At 40.7% G+C, this 24368-nt stretch overlaps 8 protein-coding genes and 1 long non-coding RNA gene across 20 annotated transcripts; 4 read left to right on the forward strand and 5 right to left on the reverse strand.

Annotated features, from left to right (window-relative positions):
- Positions 1 to 153: 153 nt before the first annotated feature.
- On the reverse strand, positions 154 to 2548 carry AT1G15165 (RING/FYVE/PHD zinc finger superfamily protein; the record flags this gene model as incomplete). The annotated part of the gene is made up of 7 exons (NM_148467.2): positions 2385 to 2548; positions 1987 to 2146; positions 1733 to 1763; positions 1178 to 1346; positions 956 to 1062; positions 552 to 694; positions 154 to 415 (listed from the first exon to the last, which is right to left on the reverse strand). The coding sequence occupies exons 1-7, from the start codon at positions 2500 to 2502 to the stop codon at positions 154 to 156; spliced, it is 990 nt and encodes a 329-aa protein (NP_683308.2). The 5' UTR covers positions 2503 to 2548.
- A 289-nt stretch (positions 2549 to 2837) lies between these two features.
- AT1G15170 (MATE efflux family protein) lies at positions 2838 to 5408 on the forward strand (the record flags this gene model as incomplete). 2 transcript variants are annotated; one of them, NM_101385.3, is made up of 7 exons in its annotated part: positions 2838 to 3391; positions 3478 to 4022; positions 4094 to 4180; positions 4262 to 4318; positions 4431 to 4669; positions 4846 to 5051; positions 5147 to 5408. In NM_101385.3, exons 1-7 carry the CDS (start codon positions 3125 to 3127, stop codon positions 5189 to 5191), a joined length of 1446 nt encoding a protein of 481 aa, NP_172969.1. In that variant the 5' UTR covers positions 2838 to 3124. The 2 variants fall into 2 exon arrangements, with proteins under 2 accessions (NP_172969.1, NP_001322866.1); NM_001332153.1 differs by having other exon boundaries at positions 2956 to 4022; positions 5147 to 5191.
- On the reverse strand, positions 5164 to 6578 carry AT1G15175. 3 transcript variants are annotated; one of them, NR_139747.1, is made up of 3 exons: positions 6468 to 6578; positions 6168 to 6276; positions 5164 to 6087 (listed from the first exon to the last, which is right to left on the reverse strand). It is a non-coding gene; the product is annotated as an other RNA (long non-coding RNA). The 3 variants fall into 3 exon arrangements; NR_139746.1 differs by lacking the exon at positions 6168 to 6276; NR_139745.1 differs by having other exon boundaries at positions 6168 to 6490.
- A 150-nt stretch (positions 6579 to 6728) lies between these two features.
- AT1G15180 (MATE efflux family protein) lies at positions 6729 to 9213 on the forward strand. Of its 2 annotated transcripts, NM_101386.4 has the most exons (7): positions 6729 to 7156; positions 7261 to 7805; positions 7883 to 7969; positions 8049 to 8105; positions 8201 to 8439; positions 8621 to 8826; positions 8922 to 9213. In NM_101386.4, exons 1-7 carry the CDS (start codon positions 6887 to 6889, stop codon positions 8964 to 8966), a joined length of 1449 nt encoding a protein of 482 aa, NP_563964.1. In that variant the 5' UTR covers positions 6729 to 6886; the 3' UTR covers positions 8967 to 9213. The 2 variants fall into 2 exon arrangements, with proteins under 2 accessions (NP_563964.1, NP_001117293.1); NM_001123821.1 differs by having other exon boundaries at positions 6846 to 7156; positions 7265 to 7805; positions 8201 to 8826; positions 8922 to 9137.
- Positions 9214 to 9416: 203 nt separating this feature from the next.
- Positions 9417 to 10637, forward strand: AT1G15190 (Fasciclin-like arabinogalactan family protein). Its single transcript, NM_101387.3, has one exon. It carries the CDS (start codon positions 9710 to 9712, stop codon positions 10454 to 10456), a length of 747 nt encoding a protein of 248 aa, NP_172971.1. The 5' UTR covers positions 9417 to 9709; the 3' UTR covers positions 10457 to 10637.
- Positions 10638 to 10734: 97 nt separating this feature from the next.
- AT1G15200 (protein-protein interaction regulator family protein) lies at positions 10735 to 13619 on the reverse strand. 4 transcript variants are annotated; one of them, NM_001198072.1, is made up of 12 exons: positions 13375 to 13619; positions 13200 to 13295; positions 13058 to 13123; positions 12809 to 12976; positions 12607 to 12723; positions 12414 to 12485; positions 11981 to 12064; positions 11781 to 11881; positions 11563 to 11703; positions 11402 to 11486; positions 11086 to 11316; positions 10735 to 11001 (listed from the first exon to the last, which is right to left on the reverse strand). In NM_001198072.1, exons 1-12 carry the CDS (start codon positions 13450 to 13452, stop codon positions 10912 to 10914), a joined length of 1329 nt encoding a protein of 442 aa, NP_001185001.1. In that variant the 5' UTR covers positions 13453 to 13619; the 3' UTR covers positions 10735 to 10911. The 4 variants fall into 4 exon arrangements, with proteins under 4 accessions (NP_001185001.1, NP_001184999.1, NP_001185000.1 ...); NM_001198070.1 differs by having other exon boundaries at positions 10735 to 11316; positions 11682 to 11696; NM_001198071.1 differs by having other exon boundaries at positions 10735 to 11316.
- A 160-nt stretch (positions 13620 to 13779) lies between these two features.
- On the reverse strand, positions 13780 to 19321 carry ABCG35 (pleiotropic drug resistance 7). The gene is made up of 9 exons (NM_101389.3): positions 18177 to 19321; positions 17962 to 18092; positions 17474 to 17866; positions 16515 to 17384; positions 16269 to 16422; positions 16125 to 16196; positions 15928 to 16034; positions 15003 to 15844; positions 13780 to 14914 (listed from the first exon to the last, which is right to left on the reverse strand). The coding sequence occupies exons 1-9, from the start codon at positions 19006 to 19008 to the stop codon at positions 13987 to 13989; spliced, it is 4329 nt and encodes a 1442-aa protein (NP_172973.1). The 5' UTR covers positions 19009 to 19321; the 3' UTR covers positions 13780 to 13986.
- Positions 19322 to 20478: 1157 nt separating this feature from the next.
- Positions 20479 to 22486, forward strand: SHH1 (SAWADEE HOMEODOMAIN protein; the record flags this gene model as incomplete). Of its 4 annotated transcripts, none has more annotated exons than NM_179335.3 (9): positions 20479 to 20584; positions 20664 to 20749; positions 20909 to 20954; positions 21044 to 21212; positions 21290 to 21350; positions 21617 to 21668; positions 21730 to 21873; positions 21966 to 22085; positions 22161 to 22486. In NM_179335.3, exons 1-9 carry the CDS (start codon positions 20531 to 20533, stop codon positions 22203 to 22205), a joined length of 777 nt encoding a protein of 258 aa, NP_849666.2. In that variant the 5' UTR covers positions 20479 to 20530. The 4 variants fall into 4 exon arrangements, with proteins under 4 accessions (NP_849666.2, NP_001321872.1, NP_001319007.1 ...); NM_001035971.2 differs by having other exon boundaries at positions 20500 to 20584; positions 22150 to 22468; NM_001332155.1 differs by lacking the exon at positions 22161 to 22486 and having other exon boundaries at positions 21966 to 22148.
- On the reverse strand, positions 22464 to 23976 carry CCMH (cytochrome c biogenesis protein family). Of its 2 annotated transcripts, NM_202105.2 has the most exons (4): positions 23681 to 23976; positions 23409 to 23556; positions 23190 to 23321; positions 22464 to 23109 (listed from the first exon to the last, which is right to left on the reverse strand). In NM_202105.2, exons 2-4 carry the CDS (start codon positions 23550 to 23552, stop codon positions 22906 to 22908), a joined length of 480 nt encoding a protein of 159 aa, NP_973834.1. In that variant the 5' UTR covers positions 23553 to 23556; positions 23681 to 23976; the 3' UTR covers positions 22464 to 22905. The 2 variants fall into 2 exon arrangements, with proteins under 2 accessions (NP_973834.1, NP_563966.1); NM_101390.2 differs by having other exon boundaries at positions 22634 to 23109; positions 23409 to 23973.
- Positions 23977 to 24368: the final 392 nt, after the last annotated feature.

Here is a 24368-nt window from a genome sequence, read left to right on the forward strand (position 1 = left end):
TGTTCCTCAGGTTACACCATTTTGGTAGCAGCCAAATCGTTGTATGTTACTGCTAGACTAGCGTTTGCCGTGAATAATCGGTCTTTTTTGTAATAATACCATATGATACATCCCTCAGCAATCGTTGTTTCGATGAAGTTTCATCCTACTTATTCAGAAATACTTTGGACAGAAAATGATGCAGTGATCCCATTCTGCTGATACCAACTCGCAATCAGACTTGTAACACAGTAGTTGCGAGTCAGGGAAAGATGTGGGAGCTGCTTCTGAGTATTGGGGCAAGAGTTTTCCATCACAGAACCATTTCTCGACACAGACCCGTTCATAAGTCTGTCCAGAAGCAACAATGACAGGATCACGCATAAGCTGCAAAGATATCTGTTCTTCTGGTGGAATGAAAATCTGTCCTGATTTCCTACTGTTCATAAGCTTATAGTTGATAGAACCAAACTTCGATAGTTGGCGCCCAAACGCATGAACACGATGTTCATTACAACCTTAACCAGAGTCATTTGTCATCCACAATTTCACTTCTGAATAGCTTGGAGTACTTTTTCATGAGATGCAAGATGTAAGCCACAATGGAATCCTTCCCCTTGTCTTCTTCCACACTTTCCCAGTCAATGAGTTTCTTTAAAGCATGTCGCCTCCACCATAGCTGATCTAGAAGAAGTTCTACTACGTTCCACCAGAGCTGTCACAGGAGTTGTCAAATAGTTCAATTACCCGATCACCAACACTGAATCTGAAGAAATCACAAATCAAAATTAGAATTCGCAACTAGGAACTAGCAGATACCAAGTTTTACCAATCCGAACTCTAATTTCAAGAAACAAATAAACACGAGGGTATGCTTGTGTAATCAAAAAAACAAAAGACAAGCAAGTAGCTAGCAAGAGATACATAAGCCCTAATGTGAAAAAGGAAATGTGTTGTGCACTAAAACAGACATCACCTGAAACCCACTTGATCTAGGAACAATGTCCTCCATGCGTCTAAGACTTTTCATACATGCATATTTTGGTTTCTCAATTTCTACGGTATAGCATCCCCAGTGATGGCCTGTTTACAAGGACCAAAAAAAAAAGGGGGAATTCAACAGACCACAACAGAATGGAGGATACCTATCCAAAGAAAGTGAGATAAAGAGAAATTCACCAAGTAAAGTTTGCTACACTCAAAACAGTGTTGAAGAATGTTCTTTGCTTCCTCAAGTGAATTATGTAACGAACACAAGGCTTGAATCCCGGGTTTACTCCGAGGTCTTGCAATTTCCAACGACAGGAAGATCGACCACACCTTGTAATAAAGTGCAGATAATTTCTTGCACACACATCTCTATGTAACTGCATTTTATCAATGCCCATAACCACAACTTTAGCAAAGCATAGAGAACAAGACCATCAAATTAAACGAATCACGCAAACAAAGAATAAGAACAGGAATCCAAAAAAGGAAGAAAAAAAGACTAGAAAGCACTAATATTTTCAACTCAGGATTAACTGTCCCCAAGAAGATTACCAATTACTCCCTCAACAGAAGACTTTCTACAATCAACAGAGAAATGGATCAAAGGTAAAAGTTCCTTAACATCAAAAAAAAAAAGCAATCCATTCATGAATAACGTCATAACATACTAAGTAAAACCCAATGTTTTAATTTGATTCCAACAACTACTGACAGGAATCTTTGTGAAAGAGTGATGAATGAAACATATCATTTATGAGGATACCTTGGGCATCGCTAGCAGCGGACAAATTCTCCTCGACTCAGAATTTCACAACTAAAGATTACAGGGACCATACGTTCCTCCGGTTTTACCATCTTAGTAGCAGCCAAATCGTTCTCTGCTACTTTTGGACTAGCGGCACACCGCTAATAACGAGTCTTTTTGTAAGAATACTGCATGATTTTCGACAGTAATAAGAAGCAGCCTTTATCAATCGTTGTTTCTATCAAGATTTATTTCTTGTTGTTCAGAAATACCTTGGACAGAAAATAATGCCAACAAAGCCTTTTATATGTTCACCGAACAAATTCAGCTGCCAGTGAGCTTGAGAACCAAAGTAGAGACCAAGAAGTGGTGTTAATGGAGTTAATACAGTCGCTGCAACGCATATCTCCAAATTGACAGCATTACTGGAACCTGCAAAAACCAACAGTGTCAAGCCAAATTCAATCCCTAAGTGGTCAAGTAGAGCGTAACATAGATGAGCAATTCATATGTTACCTGAAAAACAGCTCTGTTCTGAACACACTCAAAAATAGACGACAGAGATTATACACTCGTGCGTAATTTACCAAGAGAATCAAAGCTGGAGGAGAAGGCATTGGCAATGCCACCAAAGAACAGTATCGACGAACCTAAAACAATTTTCCAGAACTCAGAGCTGGAGATACTACGGCGGCGGTGGATACGACACGGCTATTGCGGCAGAAGCGGACATGGCTAAACATGGAACACGATAAACATGGGGGAGAGGGAGTGGCTAAAGTGCGCATGGGACACGGCGGAGAGATTTGGGTCTCTATGTGACCGTCGGCGGTAGAAAAGGGCGGTCCGATTGGTTCGGTATTTTTTAGCTCTATGCACCTAATTTGATTCCGTTCATATGTTTTGACACGTGGACGATCAGGATATCATTATTTTATCTTCTTTCAACCACTTGTGTAAGTGTAACCAAGTATAAAAGAGAAAACAAAAACAAAAACAGCCTTTGGAGAATGGACCAGCAATTTAGTTATTTTTTTAGCAAAATTCCAAGAAACTTTACCAGCTTCGCATCCATATAGTAGTATTTTATAACGAACTACCTTTCGTCCATTCAATAGAATGACTAATAGATTGAAAAAGAGTGTGGATGATAAAAAGGTCAAAATACAGATTCATAGCAGCAAAAACCGAGATCCCAAACAAATTTGCATTTTTAAAATAAAAATATTTCATTGAAATCTAAGCCAAAGTTTAATATTATTTCATTTACGGGGTTTGGGAAGATTCGTCGAAGGAGGACATGCAGGCACAAATCACAAATATCACTCACCGCCTTTGTTTGACCCTTTCCCCCACAAATCATCAAAATTTACTGTTTTACATTCTCTCTCTATCACTCTGCATTTAGCCATGGGAGACGCAGAGAGCACTAAGGATCGCTTGCTGCTGCCGGTAGAGAGAGTCGAGAACGTGACATGGAGCGATCTGCGAGATGGTTCATTCACCGTAGAACTCAAAAGGCTTATCTTCTTCGCCGCTCCTATGGCTGCTGTTGTTATCGCTCAGTTCATGTTACAAATCGTTTCAATGATGATGGTTGGTCACCTCGGCAATCTCTCCCTCGCTAGCGCCTCTCTCGCCTCCTCCTTCTGCAACGTCACTGGCTTCAGCTTCATCGTCTGTTTTCTCTTCCTTCTTTCCCCTAAATTGATACACTTATCTCTGTTATTTTGATGATTGTTACTTTTTGCCTGTGGTGTTAGATAGGATTGTCATGTGCCTTAGATACTTTGAGTGGTCAAGCTTATGGAGCTAAGCTATACCGGAAACTAGGAGTTCAGACTTACACTGCTATGTTCTGTCTTGCATTAGTGTGTCTCCCTCTTTCTCTCATTTGGTTCAACATGGAAAAGCTTCTTTTGATCCTTGGCCAAGACCCTTCTATTGCTCACGAAGCCGGAAAATATGCCACCTGGCTTATCCCAGGACTGTTTGCTTACGCTGTTCTACAGCCGCTCACTCGCTACTTTCAAAACCAGAGTTTGATCACACCTCTCCTCATCACCTCCTATGTTGTGTTCTGTATCCACGTTCCTCTCTGCTGGTTTTTGGTTTACAACTCAGGGCTTGGTAATCTTGGAGGAGCTTTGGCTATCAGTTTGTCAAACTGGCTCTATGCCATTTTCCTTGGATCTTTCATGTACTACTCCTCTGCCTGTTCTGAGACACGTGCGCCGCTCTCCATGGAGATATTCGATGGCATTGGAGAGTTCTTCAAATATGCTCTTCCTTCTGCGGCTATGATTTGGTACTTCACTTTTCTCTGTGCCTTTTCACTTCTCAAAGCCTCCACACTAAAAATTATGTTGTGTGTTGCAGCCTAGAGTGGTGGTCTTATGAACTTATAATATTACTCTCTGGTCTCTTACCCAACCCACAACTGGAGACTTCTGTGCTCTCTGTCTGGTACTCCTCCTTGCATCGATCAATTTCTTCTTGTTACAATTTTGAATTTGCAAGAACATAATGTTATTCACACTGTGGCAGTCTTCAGACAATTTCAACAATGTATTCGATACCACTAGCAATCGCGGCTGCAGCAAGGTTAGAGCTTTAGTCACACTATGCAGTACATAAATACTGAAGCATATTTTCTGCTCATGACAAGGAATCATATGGTTTCATATTCATAAGCGGATGTTTATTTCTTGTGCAGCACAAGAATCTCAAATGAATTAGGTGCTGGAAACTCTCGAGCAGCACATATCGTGGTCTATGCGGCAATGTCTCTTGCAGTTATTGATGCATTGATAGTTAGTATGTCTCTACTAATCGGCAGGAATCTTTTCGGGCACATTTTCAGCAGTGACAAGGAAACTATCGACTATGTTGCAAAGATGGCTCCATTGGTCTCTATTTCTCTCATGCTTGACGCTTTACAAGGGGTCCTCTCAGGTCTGAGACTTGTTCTTCTTTCTTTACTCACACACAAGTTCTTGTCGGATATTGTTTACTCTTTTCCTCCACATAGTGCAAAGACACTTCATGTTCTGTGTTTTGTCCTGTGTCAAAAGCTATCCCAAAAATATACTCTTTTCTACCACGCCTAATTGTCTTTTGATGGTTTGCAGGTATTGCAAGGGGATGCGGATGGCAACATATAGGAGCTTACATAAACTTAGGAGCTTTCTATCTCTGGGGGATACCCATTGCTGCATCTTTAGCCTTCTGGATTCATCTGAAAGGTGTTGGCCTTTGGATTGGAATCCAAGCCGGTGCCGTTCTGCAAACGCTTCTGCTTGCTCTTGTCACGGGCTGTACAAACTGGGAAAGCCAGGTCCTACTTCTTTTTCGTTCTTTTCTTCTTCATGACTAGTTTCTCTTGTGAAATAAACATACAGATCTTGAATTGGATGCATGTTTGAACTGTAGGCCGATAAAGCGAGGAATCGAATGGCTTTGGCCTATGGAACATAAGGCGCTGCAGAACAGCACTTACAGAATCAGATCTCCGCGTCTGAAGATATAGGGACCTGATGATCCTTCGGTTTTACCATTTTGTTAGTAGTCAAATTGCTGTACTGTATGTTACTTTTGGACTAGTGGTAGCCGCAAGTAATATTGCATGGTTTTCCAAAAAGGAGCCTTTTCTCTGTTCTCAACAACAAAGAATAATGAACAGATTCACTGGACTGTGAGCTTGACCATACAAGCAGAGACCAAGAAGTGGTGGTATTGATGGAGCTGCTACAACCACCACATATCTCCAAATTGACAGCATCTGATTTCCTGTCACTAGTCCCACTTCTCACAAGAGTAACTGAATTACTCGAACCTGTTAAAGTTATCAAACCAATTTTAATGATCAATCTTGGGGCAAGGCTTTAAAAGGCACCCTCAGTGTCAATTAGAAACATAACATAGAGTTTCTACTGAGTCTTGGGGCAAGAGCTGTCCATCAGTGATACATTCCTCAATACAGACATGTTCATAAGTCTGTCCAGAAGCAAAAAATGATTACCTACTCTCCATGGGCTTATATAGTTAATAGAACTAAACTTTGATAGTTGACACCAAATGCATGAACACGATCTTCATTAGAACCTTGACCAGTGAGGGAACATGGTGTTGGACACTAAGAGTCATATATCATCCAAAATTCCACTTCAGAATAGAATGGAGTATTTTCTCATGAGGTATGACAAATAATTGATTCCTTCCGGTTGTCTTCTCCCACACGTGCCTTGTGAATGAGTTCTTTAAAGCACGTTGCTGTCACTGCAAGTTGTCAAATTTCGTCAACTGTTGCAACCGTGCAATCATCCGATCACCAACTTCCTTCTCTGATATGGATCAAGCAACAATGTCCAAATCTGAACAAATCACATATCAAAATTAGAATTGCAACAAGGAACTACCAGAGACCAATTTATAAATTCAGAAGCAAATATACACGAGGGCATAATTAATCAAACTGGCTGCAAGAGACTTATAAACCCTGAACAGTTGCTAATATCGCATGGAGGACATTGTTGCTAGCTCAACTGGGTCTCAGATGATGTCTGTTTCAGTAAAAAGTAACACATAACTGCATTTTATCAATGGCCATAACACACAACTTTAACAAAGCATAGAGAACAAGACCATAAAAACATAAATTACATCAAAGAACAAGAACAGAAATCTAAAAACAAAGCAAGAAGGAGCGATCACACTTCAAATAAACCAATGAGGTAGTGGACAAAGCCCTCACCTAATTCCAGATCAAACCGGCGGAGATGACGGGTGAGGGGAAGTCAGCGCAGGATAAACATGGGAGGGAGAGAGATAGTGGCTAAATTCCACATGGGTGACAGAGGGCGCCAAAGTATGACTTACTTGGAGTGATTTGGATAGAAAATGGTGACACGTGGACACTCAAGATATCATTTTTATCTTTTTCCCAACCACTTGTGAGCTGTGTAGGAGAGAAGTAATGAACATATAAGCAAAAACAAATGTTGTTACAAAAACAAGTCCCCACCACATTTACTACTACTAGTTTGACAAACATAAACACATTTCCCTTATTAACATTTCTTGTTAACCACACAAAGTTAATAAGTAACCCAAGTTTATACAGTTTTAAAACATTCTCTCTATCTCCCTCCGGCTAGGCTGTAGCTGTTCGCCATGGGAGACGCAGAGAGCACCTCCAAAACTAGCTTGCTGCTCCCGGTGGAAAGAGTTGAAAACGTGACATGGAGAGATCTGCGAGATGGATTATTCACCGCAGAACTCAAGAGGCTTATCTGCTTTGCCGCTCCTATGGCGGCTGTTGTTATCGCTCAGTTCATGTTGCAGATCATCTCAATGGTGATGGTTGGTCACCTCGGAAATCTCTCCCTCGCTAGTGCCTCTCTCGCCTCCTCCTTCTGCAACGTCACCGGCTTCAGCTTCATCGTCTGTTTTCTCTTCCTTCTCTCCTCTTTATCTCTATCTATTACTAGTTATCAAATTGCATCCCCTCATTACTTGATTAGTTGATTGTTACTTTTTGATGCTAGGTAGGATTGTCATGTGCCTTAGATACTTTGAGTGGTCAAGCTTATGGAGCTAAGCTATATCGGAAAGTAGGAGTTCAGACTTACACAGCAATGTTCTGTCTTGCATTAGTATGTCTCCCTCTCACTCTCATATGGTTAAACATGGAAACGCTTCTTGTATTCCTTGGCCAAGATCCTTCTATTGCTCACGAAGCCGGCAGATATGCTGCTTGCCTCATCCCAGGACTGTTTGCTTACGCTGTTCTACAGCCTCTCACTCGCTACTTCCAAAACCAGAGCATGATTACACCTCTCCTCATCACCTCTTGTTTTGTGTTCTGTCTCCATGTTCCTCTCTGCTGGCTTTTGGTTTATAAGTCAGGGCTTGGTAATCTTGGAGGAGCCTTAGCTCTCAGTTTTTCGAACTGTCTTTATACCATTATCCTTGGATCTTTAATGTGCTTCTCCTCTGCCTGTTCTGAGACACGCGCACCGCTCTCCATGGAGATATTTGACGGCATTGGAGAGTTCTTCAGATATGCTCTTCCTTCTGCGGCTATGATTTGGTACTTCATTTTTCTCGGTGCCTTTTCACTTCTCAATGCCTTCACATTTTGGTTAAAAACTCTTTCTTGGGTTGCAGCCTGGAGTGGTGGTCATATGAACTCATAATATTACTCTCTGGTCTCTTACCCAACCCACAGCTGGAGACTTCTGTGCTCTCTGTCTGGTACTTCTCCTTGCATTTTTCCATTTCTTGTCACAATCTTAAATTAGCCAAAACATAATGTTATGCATACGATGGACAGTCTCCAAACAACTGCGACAGTCTATTCGATACATCTTGCAATCGCAGCTGCAGCAAGGTTAGAGATTCAGTCACCTACTATGCATGCAGTACATAAGAGCTGAAGCATACACTAGTTGTTTCATGTCCATAAGCAAGTATTTTCTTGTGCAGCACAAGAATCTCAAATGAGTTAGGTGCTGGAAACTCTCGAGCAGCTAATATTGTGGTCTACGCAGCAATGTCTCTTGCAGTAGTGGAAATATTAATATTGAGTACTTCTCTATTAGTCGGCAGGAATGTTTTCGGCCATGTTTTCAGCAGTGACAAGGAAACCATCGACTATGTTGCAAAGATGGCTCCATTGGTCTCTATTTCTCTCATACTGGACGGTTTACAAGGGGTTCTCTCAGGTTCGAGACTTGTTCCTATATCTGTACTCAAACACAAGCTATTATCAGATATTGTTTACCCTCTTTTCCTCCAAAGTCTCCTGTTGCGCACTTTAGTCCTGTGTCAAAGTTACAAAGATATCCCAAACTTTTACTCTTTTCTGACTTCTGTCACTCTTAATAGTCGTTTGATGGTTTGCAGGTATTGCAAGGGGATGCGGATGGCAACATATAGGAGCTTACATAAACTTAGGAGCTTTCTATCTCTGGGGGATACCCATTGCTGCATCTTTAGCCTTCTGGATTCATCTGAAAGGTGTTGGCCTTTGGATTGGAATCCAAGCCGGTGCCGTTCTGCAAACGCTTCTGCTTACTCTTGTCACGGGCTGCACAAACTGGGAAAGCCAGGTCCTACTTCTTTTTCGTTCTTTTCTTCTTCATGACTAGTTTCTCTTGTGAAATAAACATACAGATCTTGAATTGGATGCATATTTGAACTGTAGGCCGATAAAGCGAGAAATCGAATGGCTTTGGCCTATGGAACGTAAGGCGCTGCAGAACAGCTAAAGATCATAGTGAGCATAGGTTCCTCCGGTTTTACCAGTTTTGTAGCAGACGAATTGCTGTATGTTACTTTGTGGTTATTGGAAGGTTTGGTTGTAATAATACTGCACAATTTTCATCAGTATTAATAAGCATCCTTCTTCTAAAGAACATTCAAATATACCTTGCCACGGGAAAAGATGCAAAAGAGCCTTTTATGTGTTCCACAAGAAAGAATAATGATCAAATTCACCATCCAAGGAGAGGCAAAGAAGTGGTAGTTCTAGAGCTAGTAAACCAATGCAACCACCACCTATCTCCAAATTGAGAGCATCTCATCTCCTGTCACTAGTCCTACTTCTTGCAAGAGTAAATTGAAATACTCGAACCTGTAAAAGCTCCTGAACCTTGGCAACATGGCTTTTAAAGGCACCCATAGACTGTCGAGTAAAGGAATAACATATATTTCATACAACTTTGACACTGCGATTTACCTTCGAATAGAGGACCCTCATAGGCATGTGTGTGATTCAGCTTATAAGCAGATATTGTTTAGACATATATTAGCTCAACATATAAAATCTAGCATTATAGGAAGCGCGGAAAAAAACTAAAACCCAATAAATTCTTGGACTGTAACAGAATCCAGAAGTTCCCAAGATTCGCTTCCCCTATAAAACCCAATCATAACCGCTTTTTTCTTTCTTCGTCTTCCATTTTACTCTCTTCGACCTCACAAATCACAACAATGGCGAAAATCTCGAGCGCTTCTTGTTTCAGAGCCATCTTTCTCGGAGCTCTCATCATCCTCTGTCTCCCTCATCCCTCCACCGGCGTTCCTTTGGAAGAGTTAGAAAGAGCCATCGCCATCCTCCGCGTCAGAGGTCGTGCTCTCTTCGCCAATGCCATCATCACCTCCGATCTTCTCTTCGATCTACTCTCCGACGAGTCTCTCACTCTCTTCGCCCCCACCGATTCCATGCTCTTCGATCTCGACATGACTCATTCTCTTCCGTTCTACGTTTCTACTCTCCGCCTCCACTCGGTACCTCTCCGACTCTCACTTTCTGGTCTCCGATCTCTCCCCAACTCCTCCTCTCTCCCGACGCTTCTCCCATCTCATCGCCTCCTTCTCACTAAGCATTCTTCCTCCAACGATTCCATTTTTCTCGACGGCGTTCAACTTCTCATCCCTGGTTTGTTCGATGGTCAACATATTGCCGTACACGGTCTCGCCGATCTTCTTCCCCTCACTGCTCCTTCATCCCCCAATCGTCTCGTGGAAGATTCGACGGCACTGGCAAAGTCACCATGGTTTTTAGGTTCAAGATTTTCACCGGCACCAGAGCCTTACTTCGCCTTTATGGATCTTTCACCAGCAGAATCGCCGAGTGTTGAGGAAGTTTCACCATCGCCGTCGTGGGGAGAAGGAGAAGAAGATTTCATCGTAGGCGATGAAGGAGGTCCGTTAGATGGGAGGAATAACGGCTTTTGATGTACACGTGTCGAAATCTCTGTAAAACACCTAGCACGTGTCTTTGACTCTTTGTAAAGTCAAAAGAGTCCTTTCTTCTTCTTTTTTTGGTCAAAAGAGTCCTTTGTTTTTCTTTTTTTGCAAAAAGAGTCCTTCCTTTTGTAGTGAAATTTGAAATGTAACCTCCGGAATTTCTTAATGCAGATTGATTCTGAACCGAATTTAACCGACTTATACCAAATACAATCTTTCAATGAATATGCCAGTGAAGAGACATCTGTCGAGCAAGCGGCAGTAGCCGATGCATGAAAGCTGAGGCTACTACACTAGCAGATAAACAAAACAAATTATATAGCACAAAGGCAAATCTTTCCTAGAAATTACCATAATTCACGTTACAACGCTCCAAAATAGATTTGACCAGTTTTCTAACTCGCAAACTCCACCAAATTTCAAGAACAAACAAACTATATGACTTAGAGAACCTCATGTTTAATATCTTCCTCCACTGCTTCTGCTTTAACTGTATCAGTTGCCACTTCCTCCTTGATGGTTCCATCTCCTCCCTCCTCCAGTAAATCATCCATTATCATTTCATCCTCTCCACCATTGATATCCTCTACTTCATCTTCTTCATCTTCATCTCCTACTCCTCCTCCAGGTATCTTTCTCTTCTTTGGCCCATGCTCCATCCTATGAGTCTCTAATTCCTTGTCCATCGTTTCCTGCAAATTCATACCCTCGTTGTTTGCTTTCCTTGCCTTCCTTGCGTTTTGCCACCTCTCCAGCTCTTTCTCAACATTACCCAGACACTGCTCTTCTATCTCCTTTTGATACTCACTCACTTCTTGTCTCCTTGCTGCCTTCCATTCTAAGAATGTCTGCATCAACACAAAACCAGTCACATCAAATATCCCATAGCATGCATGTCAAAACTTTCTTCATTTACAAACTACAACACCTTACCCGCTCTTTCTGTTGTTCTACCTCACTTGTATCTTCTTCCAAAGGCTTCACTGGTGCATAGTATATCCGTGGCTCTGCTTTAGTCCTGAAACACCCGTCCACATGCAAATCAAATTAAATAAGTTTTGACAGAAACCTTTATATCAGCTACCAATTTCTACCTATAGCACCAAACATTGCCTTTGTATGCACGTGAATGGAAACTTATCTTTGCCTCTATAAAATTGTCAATATGCACACTTTTTGGACCGAAATAAAAAATAACCTGCAAATGAAATACATAGCAGTTAGCAATCTCATCACTGAGACTCATCATGCAGAGTAAGTAAGGGTACGCTATAGAACTAAATCACACGCAGTAACAGCATGTCAACACTACCTTATAAAATTGCTAAGTTTCTTTTGGTGCTCACTCCATTGAAGGAAAAGCAATTCCAATTTCTTTTGTTCTGCTTTAGCAGCAACACGAGCCCGAAGAGTCTGATTGACCAGTTAAATTGAGTATATCAGATCTTTACTACACAAGACTGCCATTTGGAATGGTATGCAAAGAGAAAAAAACTTAAGCTGGCCACTTACAAGATCTCTTCTCCTCTTTTCAGTCAAATTTTCACGCTCCTGCAGCCTCAGTCGTTCACTTTCTTCACGAGCCTTTTCCTCCGCCTATAAGAGTAGGAGGGATACAATGAACAAACACTGCTAATGCATTGTAGTACTAAAGATGATGCTAAGGAATAAACGCACTCCTAACTGGACATATAATGATACCTATACCTATACCCAATTCCAATATAGACACCCATATCTAGAGAGATTTAGGCTTCCCTACAACGCTACTTAAGCCAAAAGAAACTGAAGGAAAATGCTGTCTTAGTTTAAAGTACAAAAATGTACAAAAGAAACTGAAGGAAGATGAAGATTATCAATTCAAGTACAAAAATATGGCGTTTCCCTTAAAAAAACAGTAACAAGCTTCATAAAATATCTCCAAGTGAATATGGTGTGTGCTTACCCTTTGTAGAGCTGCAGTTCGTCGGGCGTATGCATCTGTTCCAGAACGCTGCTTATCTTCTTTTCTGAACTTCTGCAAAAATAAAGAGTGAGAAGTGAGAATACAATAAATTGAATAAAGAATGAAAAATCTAACTGAACATGAATCAAGCTAATCCATGAGACAAGAGGTTCATGTGAATCTCAGCAAATACCTCCAAAGTCCCTAGAAGATTCCCTAGCATTCTTCTGTTCCTATTAACCAGTTTAGGATCCTCATTCTTAGGTAAAACCCTTGGTGCAGGCTCCGGCAATGCAAAAGCTTCGTAACGCTGATAAGAGCAAAATAACAACAACCACTGAGTAAACAGTCGCTTCGTTCTCATAAAAAGGATTTATGGGAGGAATTTGATTTACCTTATTGGTCCGTCGTTGTTCTGCATCTCTCTGGGACCAACTTCCACGATGAAGACCAGATTGCTTCTTGTCACTTTGATCAGAAGTCCCATTCTCACCAACTTTAACCTGGGTTCCATTACCATCAACTGGAAATTCTCCATCTTTACTAACATCTTCACCGTCGACCTAAAGTATCCCGTTAAAGTTAAGTAACCACTTCGTTCGATCTATCAATGAGAATGCAATTACTTTCCGAACACAAATTACCTTAACAACGGCGGAAGACAATCTCCTTTTAGCAGGAGGCTCGTCTTCTACGTCATTCCTCTCCGCCTTCAAAAACACACAATATCCAATAATCAATTACCGCAATCTGTTTCATCTCAAAGGAGAGATAGAGAAGACTTACAGGTCGAGGAAAGCCTCTACGGCCTTGGTTGCGAGGAGCGACGTTTGAGAAGCCTCCACGGCGGAGTCCACGAGGGTCACGAAGCCTCTCCGTAATCTGAACAGGATAGAGAATTAAACAATCGCCGTCAACAGAGATTTGTAAAGTGAGAATGAGATTGAGGTGGAGATAGTACCTCACGCTGTTGACGGTGAAGCTCATCGATCTCATGCCGTAGCTCTTCCGCTGTCTTCTCCAAGGCGGTGTCTCCCATCGTCGCCGTTGCTCAGAAATTTTGCTCGAAACCCTTAGAAGAAGAAACCAAATCTTTTTGTTTATGGGCTTTAAAAGGCTTTTACTTCACTATCCGTCCAACATAACTTCACAAAAGCCACTATGAGAAGAAACCAAAAATCTTAGTTATTAATTGATATAAAATTTAATTTTAATGCAAATTTTCTGAAATTCTATAAATGTTTCTTATATGAAATTTTTTCTTTCAATATTTGAGTTTAAATCAAAAAAATATAAGATAAGAAAATATAATGTGGAAGAAAAACCTAGGTTGCATGAAATCGAAATCACGTGTGTGGAAGCGATTTTTCTAAAAAAAGTTTCATTATAACATTCAAAGTACTACTTCTTCTCTGTTTTTGAGTTGCAACTTTTATTTCTAAATAGGTTCTTCTTGATGAATAATTTTTACATTACAACAAAAATAAACTCACATTAAGAGAAGAAAAGAAAAAAAGAGGAAGCAAAGCTTTATTGCAAGAAATGTTTCACAAGAAAACAGAGTGTATAGTGGTTATCTAGACTGGAAGTTGAGAGTCTTGATGCAAAATGCGAAGATGAAGGCAAAAAAGACAGTGAAGCCAACTAGTACTCCGGCCACAGGTCCCATGTAGTCTGATTCAAAACCATATTGATCTTTAATGTACTGTTTAACAGTGAGGCCAGGTGCACCACCAAGGAGAGCGATGGGAGTCTCAACGTCACCGTATTGAGAAGTGATCAAACCGTATATGGTCCAAGCAACAGGGCAGATCCAGTAATACCAAACCCACCACTTTGGAATTTTGGGTCTAGGGATGAAAAATCCAGAGAAGAGGTTAAAGATACCATAAAAGGCTGATGCAAAGATAGAAGCTACTTGTTGGTTAGGTGTGAGGGAAACTGTCATCATGCCGTAGTAGGTCCAGTAGAGGAAGGAGAAGTAATTGATGAAGATAAACCACAAGAACTTGGAAGCTTTCCACTCGAATCCAACCATAGAGTAGATGATAAGAGAATAGTACGTGGTCTGAATCAAGACATAAGGTAGTTCACAAGTCACCTGGGAGATAGCATAAGGTATAGCTGAGTACATCCCAGCAGCTTTTTCTCTGTAGAACACTGTTCTTTCCACTGCCACCATTGGTTGTACTGTTGAGCAGTTGTTTATACCAACGAATACAACTGCTGCGTAGATTGCTCCGATCACCATCGTTAGATCTTGTACGTTTGATCTCTTACCTCCGATTTGCCAGAAGACAGAGCCGATCATGAGAGATGTTGCCAATGTGAAGATGAACCTGACAAGGTTGTAGTCAGGAGATCTCCAATAAGTCCACCACTGCTTCCATAGACATGATTTGAATTGTCCCCATGTGTTCTGTGAAAACTGTGTGGCAAAGTAGAGATCAGTCGCTCCTTGGGGAGGCACGCTTAGTTCTTGCACCAGCGCCTTGTTCCGCCTGAGACAGAACCATTCATATGTTAATTAGTTAGATCAAGTATCATCATCACATCATTAGCAAATATATTTTTGTTGTGTTCACTTACTGGCATAAGGCTGAAGCCTTATATAGCTCAGCAAAGTCAACTCCAAGCTTTAACTCGGCCGCAAGGGAGCTAGCTTCCAGCATCCAAGTGGCCGGGTTGTATTTTTCCGGAATCTTTGGCACTCCAGGGAAGGATTCAAAGTACTCAACAACCTTGTGAGAGTTTCGGCCTAAGGGACCAGAGTAGATCACATGTCCTCCTCTCTTCATTAGTAGTAGTTCGTCAAAGGCCTCAAAGATATCAATGCTCGGTTGGTGGATGGTGCACACAACAGTTCTCCCTGTGTCCACTGTGTTTCTCACAGCTCTCATAACAATAGCAGCTGCTCTAGCATCCAACCCTGAAGTTGGCTCGTCCATGAAGATGATTGAAGGGTTAGCTACAAGCTCAACAGCGATTGTTAATCTCTTTCTCTGTTCCGTGGAAAGCCCTGTGACCCCCGGTAAACCAACAATTGCATCTCTCAGATCCACCAACTCCACTAACTCCATAACTTGATCCACAAACATCAATTTATCCTCTTTGCTTACTTCCTTAGCAAGGCGAAGGAAAGCAGAGAAGATAAGTGATTCTCTTACTGTGACTTGTGGAGAGTGAATGTCTGTTTGTTCACAGTAACCAGAGATTCTAGCAAAAGTCTCTTGTTTCTTTGGGAATCCAGATACTCTTACGTCTCCTTCTATGTATCCACCTGTTTTCCTTCCGGCCAAAACGTCCATCAAAGTTGTCTTACCCGCACCGCTCACCCCCATCAACGCAGTTAAAACTCCTGGCCTAAATGCGCTTGTCACTCCTTTTAGAAGTTGCAGCCTCGTTTCTTGAACTCCTTGTTCCCTCATTTCCTGCACCATCCAATTCTATATGAGTTTCTTTTTTTGTTTCTATTAATAATAACAATAAGTTTAACTAGTTTTCAAAGTATTACCGCAGGCATGTCAACAAAGTATTTAACATCGTCAAATGACATAGCTAGAGGAGTGAAAGGAAGAACCATTCCTTTCTTGGCGCTCACACTCTCCATCTCAGTCTCCTCTGTTTTCCATAAAAGAGTAAATTCTTAATATTATTGTTTTTTGGTTTATATAATGAATTCTTAAGATGTAAACAATGGAATATACTTACTATTGGATCCAGCTTTGCCTTTAGCCTCTTCGTCTTCTTCTTTTGGAAGTATAGCTTGTGCCTTCCCAAGGGCTGTTGTCATGATACACATATAAGTAACTTACGGTGACAACGAAAACAGAATCAAAAAGAAAAGAAACTTACGGTCTAGATAAGTAAGTGCCAATGTAAAAAAGCCGTTGAAAATGACAGTAAAACCAAGCAAGCCTCCAACTCCTATCCAGTACCAGTTCTTATCATCAAATACATCCCAAATATTAAGCACACTTGTTCCCAACCTCGTTGTGCTGTTGCCAGACTGCATTTTTTCACCAGAAGTAATAATTAATTAGCTACAAGCTACAGGCTGGTGATGAGGACTTACGGAGAAAAGAAAATATGAAGGATTACCATTTTATTCATCCATCTAGGAGCAAACAATTCATTGACGGTGATGGCATTGAAAGCGTAAGAAAGAGGGGATATCCAATAAGCCCATCTCCACCAAACCGGAATCTCACTTCGAGGAAGAAGGAAACCTCCAGTCAAGAACACCACTAGTAGAACAAGGACACCGCCGGTATTAGCTATGGTCATGGTTCTACATGTAGATGCAATGAACCTGAATATCCCAGCAGCCATTTGTTGGATCAAGAATATAATCAAGAACTGTTTAAAGAACCGTTCCGCATCGGGTGCATATCCTATGGAGTAATATGTCACCACCATCCATGCTGTAGACTCGAAGATGGAGATTGGAATCCCTAGCAAGAAAGTGGGAAGCGTGTATGTCCATGGTGGGTGAAACAAAAGATCCCTTTGCTTGTAGAACACGGGAAGTCTCTGTATCGTCATGGCCATCTCTGCAAGACCGTTAAACATGTTGACAATCATTGCGAATAGCAGTGATCCGACGTAGATGTTGGCGTCAATCTCATTCCTTGTGTGCATTTCAGTTCTAAGGTAAAGTGTTGAGGTGATTGCGGCAATGATGATGATTTGGACGGTTTTGAAGACATAGAAGAAGGAGTTTCGCTTCATGAGCATCCACTCTTTGTCCCAACAGCTTTTCAGAAGCTCTGTTTTCTTGATTGAGTATTTGTCAAACATTAGAGCTGCTTTGTGGCTTTTAGACTTGTCGTACGGTACTGATAGCTCGTTAGATAGTTTAGATCCAACATGGAATTTCTTAAAGCTGCTGGCAAACTCCGACACTGGAATGTATCTATAGGGTCTGTTTGGATCAACCCAATACTGTTCTTGATCTTTCTTTGAGGTAACCTGTTCCACACGTAAATGTAATTTGTAAGTCACTTTCGGGTCAAATATTAATACCAAGTTAGGTCTAACGGTCTAATATATATATTTACCTCTTGCAAGAAATCAGCTGTTCCTTTTCTTTCAGGGCACTTGAACCCAAAGCTCTCAAAGAACTCTAGAATATGGTCTCTAGGTCCCTGGTACACAATCTGTCCCTCCGACAATAAGATTATATCATCGAATAGATCAAACGTCTCAGGAGCAGGCTGGAGAAGAGATATAAGAACTGTGGCTTCTGTGAGGTGAACAATCTGTTGCAAGCATTTCACGATTTGGAAAGTCGTGGAGCTGTCAAGTCCGGTGGATATCTCATCCATGAACAGAGTCTTAGTAGGTCCAACGATCATCTCACCAGTTGTCACACGCTTCTTCTGACCTCCTGAAATACCTCTCATCATGTCATCTCCAACTATAGTGTCCTTGCAAATGTCAAGCCCTAGAATCTGTTTCATAGAACAATAACATCTATCTCAACATATGAACACTATATAATCGTTTAATCAAGACAATTATGTATTTAAGGTTGAGAGGGACTCACTTTGAGAGTATAATCAGTGATAAGACTACTCTTGACGCCTTGAGCAGCAGAGGCCTTCATGAACAAATCAACATCAGCTTCTGGAAAAATCCCAGCGTCCTTTTCTCTTCTTGCCAACTCATTTAAAAGATCTGCATCAATAACAAGTAAGATTACTCAATCGACCAACAAAAACAAAATCGATAGTTAGTTTGACAAAAAGTCTAAGATTATACCGTAACGGGTACCAACTCCTTGACACCTAGCAGAGAAATCAAGAGTCTCCTTAACAGTCATGATACCAACATGAAGATCGTTCTGACTAATGTAAGCAGATGTTTTAATGGGAACAAACTCATTGAGGCGATAACCATTATAGGTTACCTCCCCAGAGACGTCAAGAGACTTGTCGAGTTTACCGGCAAGAGCCAACAAAAGCGTGGTCTTCCCGGAAGACGGAGGACCCAACAAAAGTGTCATCCTTGAAGGTTTGACGATACCAGAAACATCTTTGAGAATAGTAAGTTGTGCTTTCTTGGCAAGCCTAATTCCGATCATGCCTAGAGCAGCTTCTCCCATGTTTCTCACCGCGTTAAGAAGCGAAGGAAGAGATCTATCACCGGTGTAACAGTCAGCTTTCACAGTCAAGTGGTCGTACCTCACTTCTACTGTCGGAAGTTGGATCCCAACTCTGTCGATTCTGTTTCTTAGCTTTGTCAAGATCCGTTCGTTGTCCTGCTCTGCGACTTTGAAGACCATGTCGATGAACTTCTGACGTTCTTCGCCGTCAAGCTTCGTGACGTCAACTGCTTTGTTGAGGATTTGGTTACCGTAGACGTCGTCTTCGCCTAATTCAGGCATGAGACTTGTGCGGAGACGGTTGTAGGTAGGGAGTTTCTCGATGGAAGCCCATTTGAGAGCTTCTTCGTCTTCGTTGACAGATTTGGTTCGTCTAGAGCTTGTATTGAATATGTCTTCCATGTTTCTGCTTGCTTTGCTTACACTACGACTTATGGTTTGCCGCATACTCCCACCTCTGCTCATAGCATGAGCTGGATCGTAATCCATCTTTAGATCTTATGAATCTTGATCCTGTTTCTATTAAGTTAAGTGCTTCTTCTTCTTTCTTTTAGACTATTAGACTGATAGGATCCATATGTGAGTAGAAGAAACGGATGATATGTAAATTTCGTTGAAGAAAACAGAGAAAGAGATAAGCAAAGATGGTGTGTTTGTCAGTGCCTCTGCAGCATTGAGAGAGAAAAGAGTAAGGGACAATGACGAGTGCAAGCTCCCCCTCTGGTGCTCTCTGTTATTTTATCACAATCTCCAATGAAAACTATAAAGAAAAGCACCACTTGATTGTGCCTTTTAAATTCTTGTGATTATTATAGTAATCCATGCAATAATGAAACATCTTTTAACAGGATGGCCCATGTGGAAAATGAAGGATGCCTAGTCAATCATACACGAGTTAAAAATTCGATTTATACGTTTGTATAAGGTTGGTGCTTAATGATGTAGACAGGTTGTCTTTTTTTGGCTTGATTGGTTTTGTTTTTCCTCACCTTCTATTGTCAACAATAGAGCAGGTGGCCTTTTTAAATTAATAAAAGATTGACGGATTCAAGAGATGGCAATGGACCAATGGTGATAAGAATGAGAGGAGTGATTAGTGCAGAACAGGTATAGAAAATTTGGGACTTATGTAAGAAATTGAATTAGTCTACTACGATTAGTTATATTTGGTTATGACTTACTAGTAGACCTCGTACCAACTACACACAATCTACAAATGTCAAAGTAACTCGTTATGAGTTCAAACATCTTGACCCCAATTTATGGATGCTATTAGCTTTGTTAATCAAGTAAAGTTATAGTATATCTACTGCGTGCGTGATTAGTTAAATACCGTAATTAATACGTAACACAGAATGACAGCTATGTAACCGAGTACAAATCCCTGATTAAATTTTCTATGTTTGCGTGTTTGTGTCTCGGTCAAAATCAATCAGGGCCTTTGCCATCATTTTCAAATTTGTGCGTTTAAAATGCTTTAAAGCACGTGTAATTAACTAACTAATTACAATAATGTATATTTGATATGTTTAGTAACGAATCTTGTATTGGAGAAATAAGGGCCTGGGTTGTCGCCAACAAAAGAAGGTAGAGCCTTAGTGAGGATTAGCTGTGATTAAATTATATACTTATACATGCTATGATAGTATTTGATTAATAATGTCAGTAATCATGAATATTAATAAACACTCCACCACGCACCACCAGCTCATATGACTTGGAAGATTCCCCGCGGACGGGTTCCCTCATCCTGTCTCGATTGTTTCAAAGTCATTTATAAATATTAAATAATAGTACAGTTATATGAGTGTGGTTAAAATAAAATAATAGACGGTCCAAAAAACAAGCATATGGGTAATAAATTAGTGAGTTTAAGCCCATTTATATTATTATTATCCATTTTAGGCCCATTAACCCACTAAAGCTCACTGAACTCTGAAGGCATCAGTGTAGTAGCAAATTAGCTCAAGATCCTTTTCACTTCTTCTTCTTCTTCCTTGTGCGCTCGATAATGGCTGCTTCCGATGATTCCTCTCACTATTTCACCGAGTTTACCTTGTCTGAGGTTATCTATGCTTTCTATCATTCGTTTTCTTAGATTAGAGATTCATGCTTTGTGATCTTATTGCTCTTCTTATTCGAAGATTGTAGACATGGAGAATCTGTATAAGGAGCTCGGTGACCAATCTCTCCACAAAGATTTCTGTCAAACTGTTGCCTCTACTTTTAGGTACTTTATTCTGAATTTTACGAGAATTTGATCATGTGAATGTGTTTGTTAGAGAATCGAGACACAAGCATTTTGTGGATTTATAGGAATAGTAGGATTATTGATTTTCATGCACAGTATCTAAAAAATCTTTATGTCTTCTTCCATTTTCTCTTATAGTTGTTCTGTGAATCGGAATGGCAAATCCTCTATAACCTGGAAACAGGTGCGTCTCTTTTTTCTTCATAGAGCTAACTGGTAAAAAATGCAAATAGAGTAGAAATAACTTTTTTTTTTGAATCAAAATGTTTTCAGGTACAGATTTGGTTCCAGGAGAAGCTGAAGCATCAAAGCCAACCAAAATCCAAAACTTTGCCATCTCCCCCTTTGCAGATTCATGACTTATCTAATCCCAGTTCTTATGCTTCAAATGCCTCAAATGCTACCTTTGTTGGGAATTCTACCTTTGTTCAAACACGAAAAGGTTTTCCTTTTCTTGTGTGCCATATTTGATTCTTTTAGTTAACGCCTTATAACGCCTATGAACATTTTCATACACAGGCAAGGCCTCTGATTTAGCTGATCTGGCTTTTGAGGCTAAATCAGCGCGGGACTACGCGTGGTAAGAACGTTTCCTTGCATTGAATATCATGTTTCTATTTTTGCTTTAACTCTTGGACTACTGCTAGCATATGACTTTGTTAAGTGGCCTAAGTAAGAACCTGAAATGTGAACTCTCTGTTGATTGTTAACTCAACGAGGAATGCCCTTACCTATTCAGTGTGAACTTAAGAAAGAACGTTATTCATATAAAGCCTAATTTTTGGACTTGTAATATACGTTTGTGTTTTATATCTGTGCTTATTTGCTGGAATTCTGGTCTTTCAGGTATGACGTGTCTTCGTTCCTTACTTATAGAGTTCTTCGCACTGGTGAACTGGTAAGCTTTTTCTCTTTTGTTTAATGGATGATTTGTTTGCAACTAAGAGTGTCTGCAACAGGAAGTGCGTGTACGGTTTTCTGGGTTCGACAACCGACACGATGAGTGGGTAAACGTCAAAACATCAGTGCGTGAGCGGTCTATTCCTGTAGAACCATCAGAGTGTGGGAGAGTGAACGTTGGAGACCTGCTTCTATGTTTCCAAGTAAGGCTGACTTTGATCTAATTATGAAGGATGGAACATTTAACAAAAGAAATTTGAACTTAAAAATGAAAGTTGGGGTGGTTAATGAGCAGGAAAGAGAGGATCAAGCACTCTACTGTGATGGTCATGTTTTGAATATCAAGAGAGGGATTCATGATCACGCGAGATGTAACTGCGTGTTTCTTGTTCGCTACGAGCTTGACAATACAGAGGTAAGAAGATTGATCTCAGCCTTTTTGTTGGGTGTGGGAACTATTGACGAAGTTTTGTGTTAAGTGTATGTTCAGGAATCGCTGGGACTAGAAAGAATTTGCCGCCGCCCTGAAGAGTAATTTTTTTTGGTTTTGAAGTCATATTTGGAAGATGCAGTAAACTATGACTATATAGTATATGACTGACCCAAAAATGGAATAACATGCTCATGTATAGACTTCCACTACTAAGTACCTACCGGCCCTAGGATTCTATGTTAGTTTTTTTCTGTCAACTATGTGGAATAAAGTGCAAAAGCTTAGAATTGTAAAGGGAATGGTGATGGTACAATGTAATAATACCCAAATGCTTAACCAGTTAACACCCTATGTAATGTTCAACATACAGTCTCATTCTTGTGAGCAAGACTATTTCTTTCTGTTTACTCATTGCTTCTTGTATATACAATACGCAGGTCAATACATTTTGTGAGCTTCGGCTTATTAAGATAAAGATGTGGAAAAAAGCTCATTTAGCACAAAAACTATTTGGAAAGAAATAAATCTTTGTGCCGAAAGTAATATAACTATCGACCCGCTCTCTGTATTCAATCACACAGCAAAGGTACAACAAGTATCACACTTTCAATAATGCTTTCTCGATACATATCTCATCCCAAGATCTTCTACAGAAGAATCCATTTGCTTGTAATGGATGCAAAGCAGTCCCTATCTGTTTCTCCAAGACAATCAATGTGTACTCACTCTTTTCAACACATTGTTTACTTGTTAACACAACAAGATTCGAGCCAAGAACAAGAGAGCTAAGGAGACACGGGAACTACCGGTTGAGCCATCTCCTCAATCGGGAAACAACTCCCTGAGGAGGAGGGGAAGGTGGAATAAGAACATCAAGAATGGTAACTCTCTCTTTTGGAGTCAATGGTACACCTCTAATAAGGTTCAACGCCATGATGTCTACATTTTTCCTTAGCCTGTGCTTCTGGTAAACTATTCCTGCAGCGGTACCTCCAGCAATTATAACCTGTCACACACCAAAAACAAGAGTCCATTAAACCTCCGTCCCCATGGAGGTTTCAGTTGTTATTGACAGCTTAAACTGACCGGTGTGAGCCACAAGGCTGCGGTCTGCAAATCAAATTTTGGGGCATAAAGCACTGTCTCCCCAAATTCATCCTCCAGCTTACTGTAGATCTCTTTGTCAGTTTTTCCAGCTCCTATCTCATTACGGATCAGCTACAAAACTCAGGTGTATTAGAAGAGTAGACAGCAAAACTATCTTCAACTTAATCTTTGGAAGAAAAAACGGAGTAAAGGACACACCTGTCTAAGGAGAATAGCGATATCTGCCTGCGAGTCTTCAATGGACTGACTTCCACACTCAGTGCAGCGAACATTGTGGCTAATGTTTCTGGCCCGAGCGTCCAGCATCTGAGCCTTCTTCCTCTCTTCGTCTGTTTTCTCCATTGCGCTGACAATTTCATGATATGAGTATTGTGAGTTTTCACACAGGCATTTCGTCGAACACTTTGTGGGCAACAGAGGCTCAGAGACCCAAAACGTAAGGAACGTAAATTAAGTTATGAAGGGAGAACCTGGGTGGAGAGGAAGCAAGAGAACTCCGAGAAACCGCTTAGTTCGTTCAACGTGGAGCTCAAAAATGAAACCTTTCGCTTGGGAAATTACTCCGTTTACTAGTAAAAAGTAAACACCCAATCGTCCTCCAGCAATAATAGCGCCGATCCTTCTCGACAGAGCCGTTTAGAGAAGATGCCGGTGGATCTTCGGCGGGTGAACAAATCGGATCCGAATGTGAAATCGAAAAGGCGCGTGAAAGAGCGTGCGACTGAGAGTGTGTCCGAAGACGTTTCGCGCGTATACAGTGCTCGTGGGCATAATAAACATGGGCCCTTCAAATATATAATTTGTTTGAAATTGTAATAAACATGGGCCTTGTAACTGATAGAACTATATTCTATCAGTAACTGCATAAAACTCACTAAGAGAAGACCAACACTCTTTGGAGTCCAAATGACCAAAACAAATTGAGAAGAGAAATATGAGATGAACCAAAACAATGAAACATAGAATAGCGTCAGGAAGGAACAATGTTACAGAAACAATTAAAAGAAAAAAACACATTCTACAATAGGAGAAAGTGAGGGTGAAACAAAAGCACCACACTGAATACTCATACTATTAGCTGAATTAGTGTTGGTGATGGGTCTGCTCTTCTTCTTCATCACCCGTTTATTTTACTTGGGGTCTGGAGTCATGGGTGAA

The sequence above is a fragment of the Arabidopsis thaliana genome (assembly GCF_000001735.4).
Source record: "Arabidopsis thaliana chromosome 1 sequence".
NCBI classification, from domain to species: Eukaryota; Viridiplantae; Streptophyta; class Magnoliopsida; order Brassicales; family Brassicaceae; genus Arabidopsis; species Arabidopsis thaliana.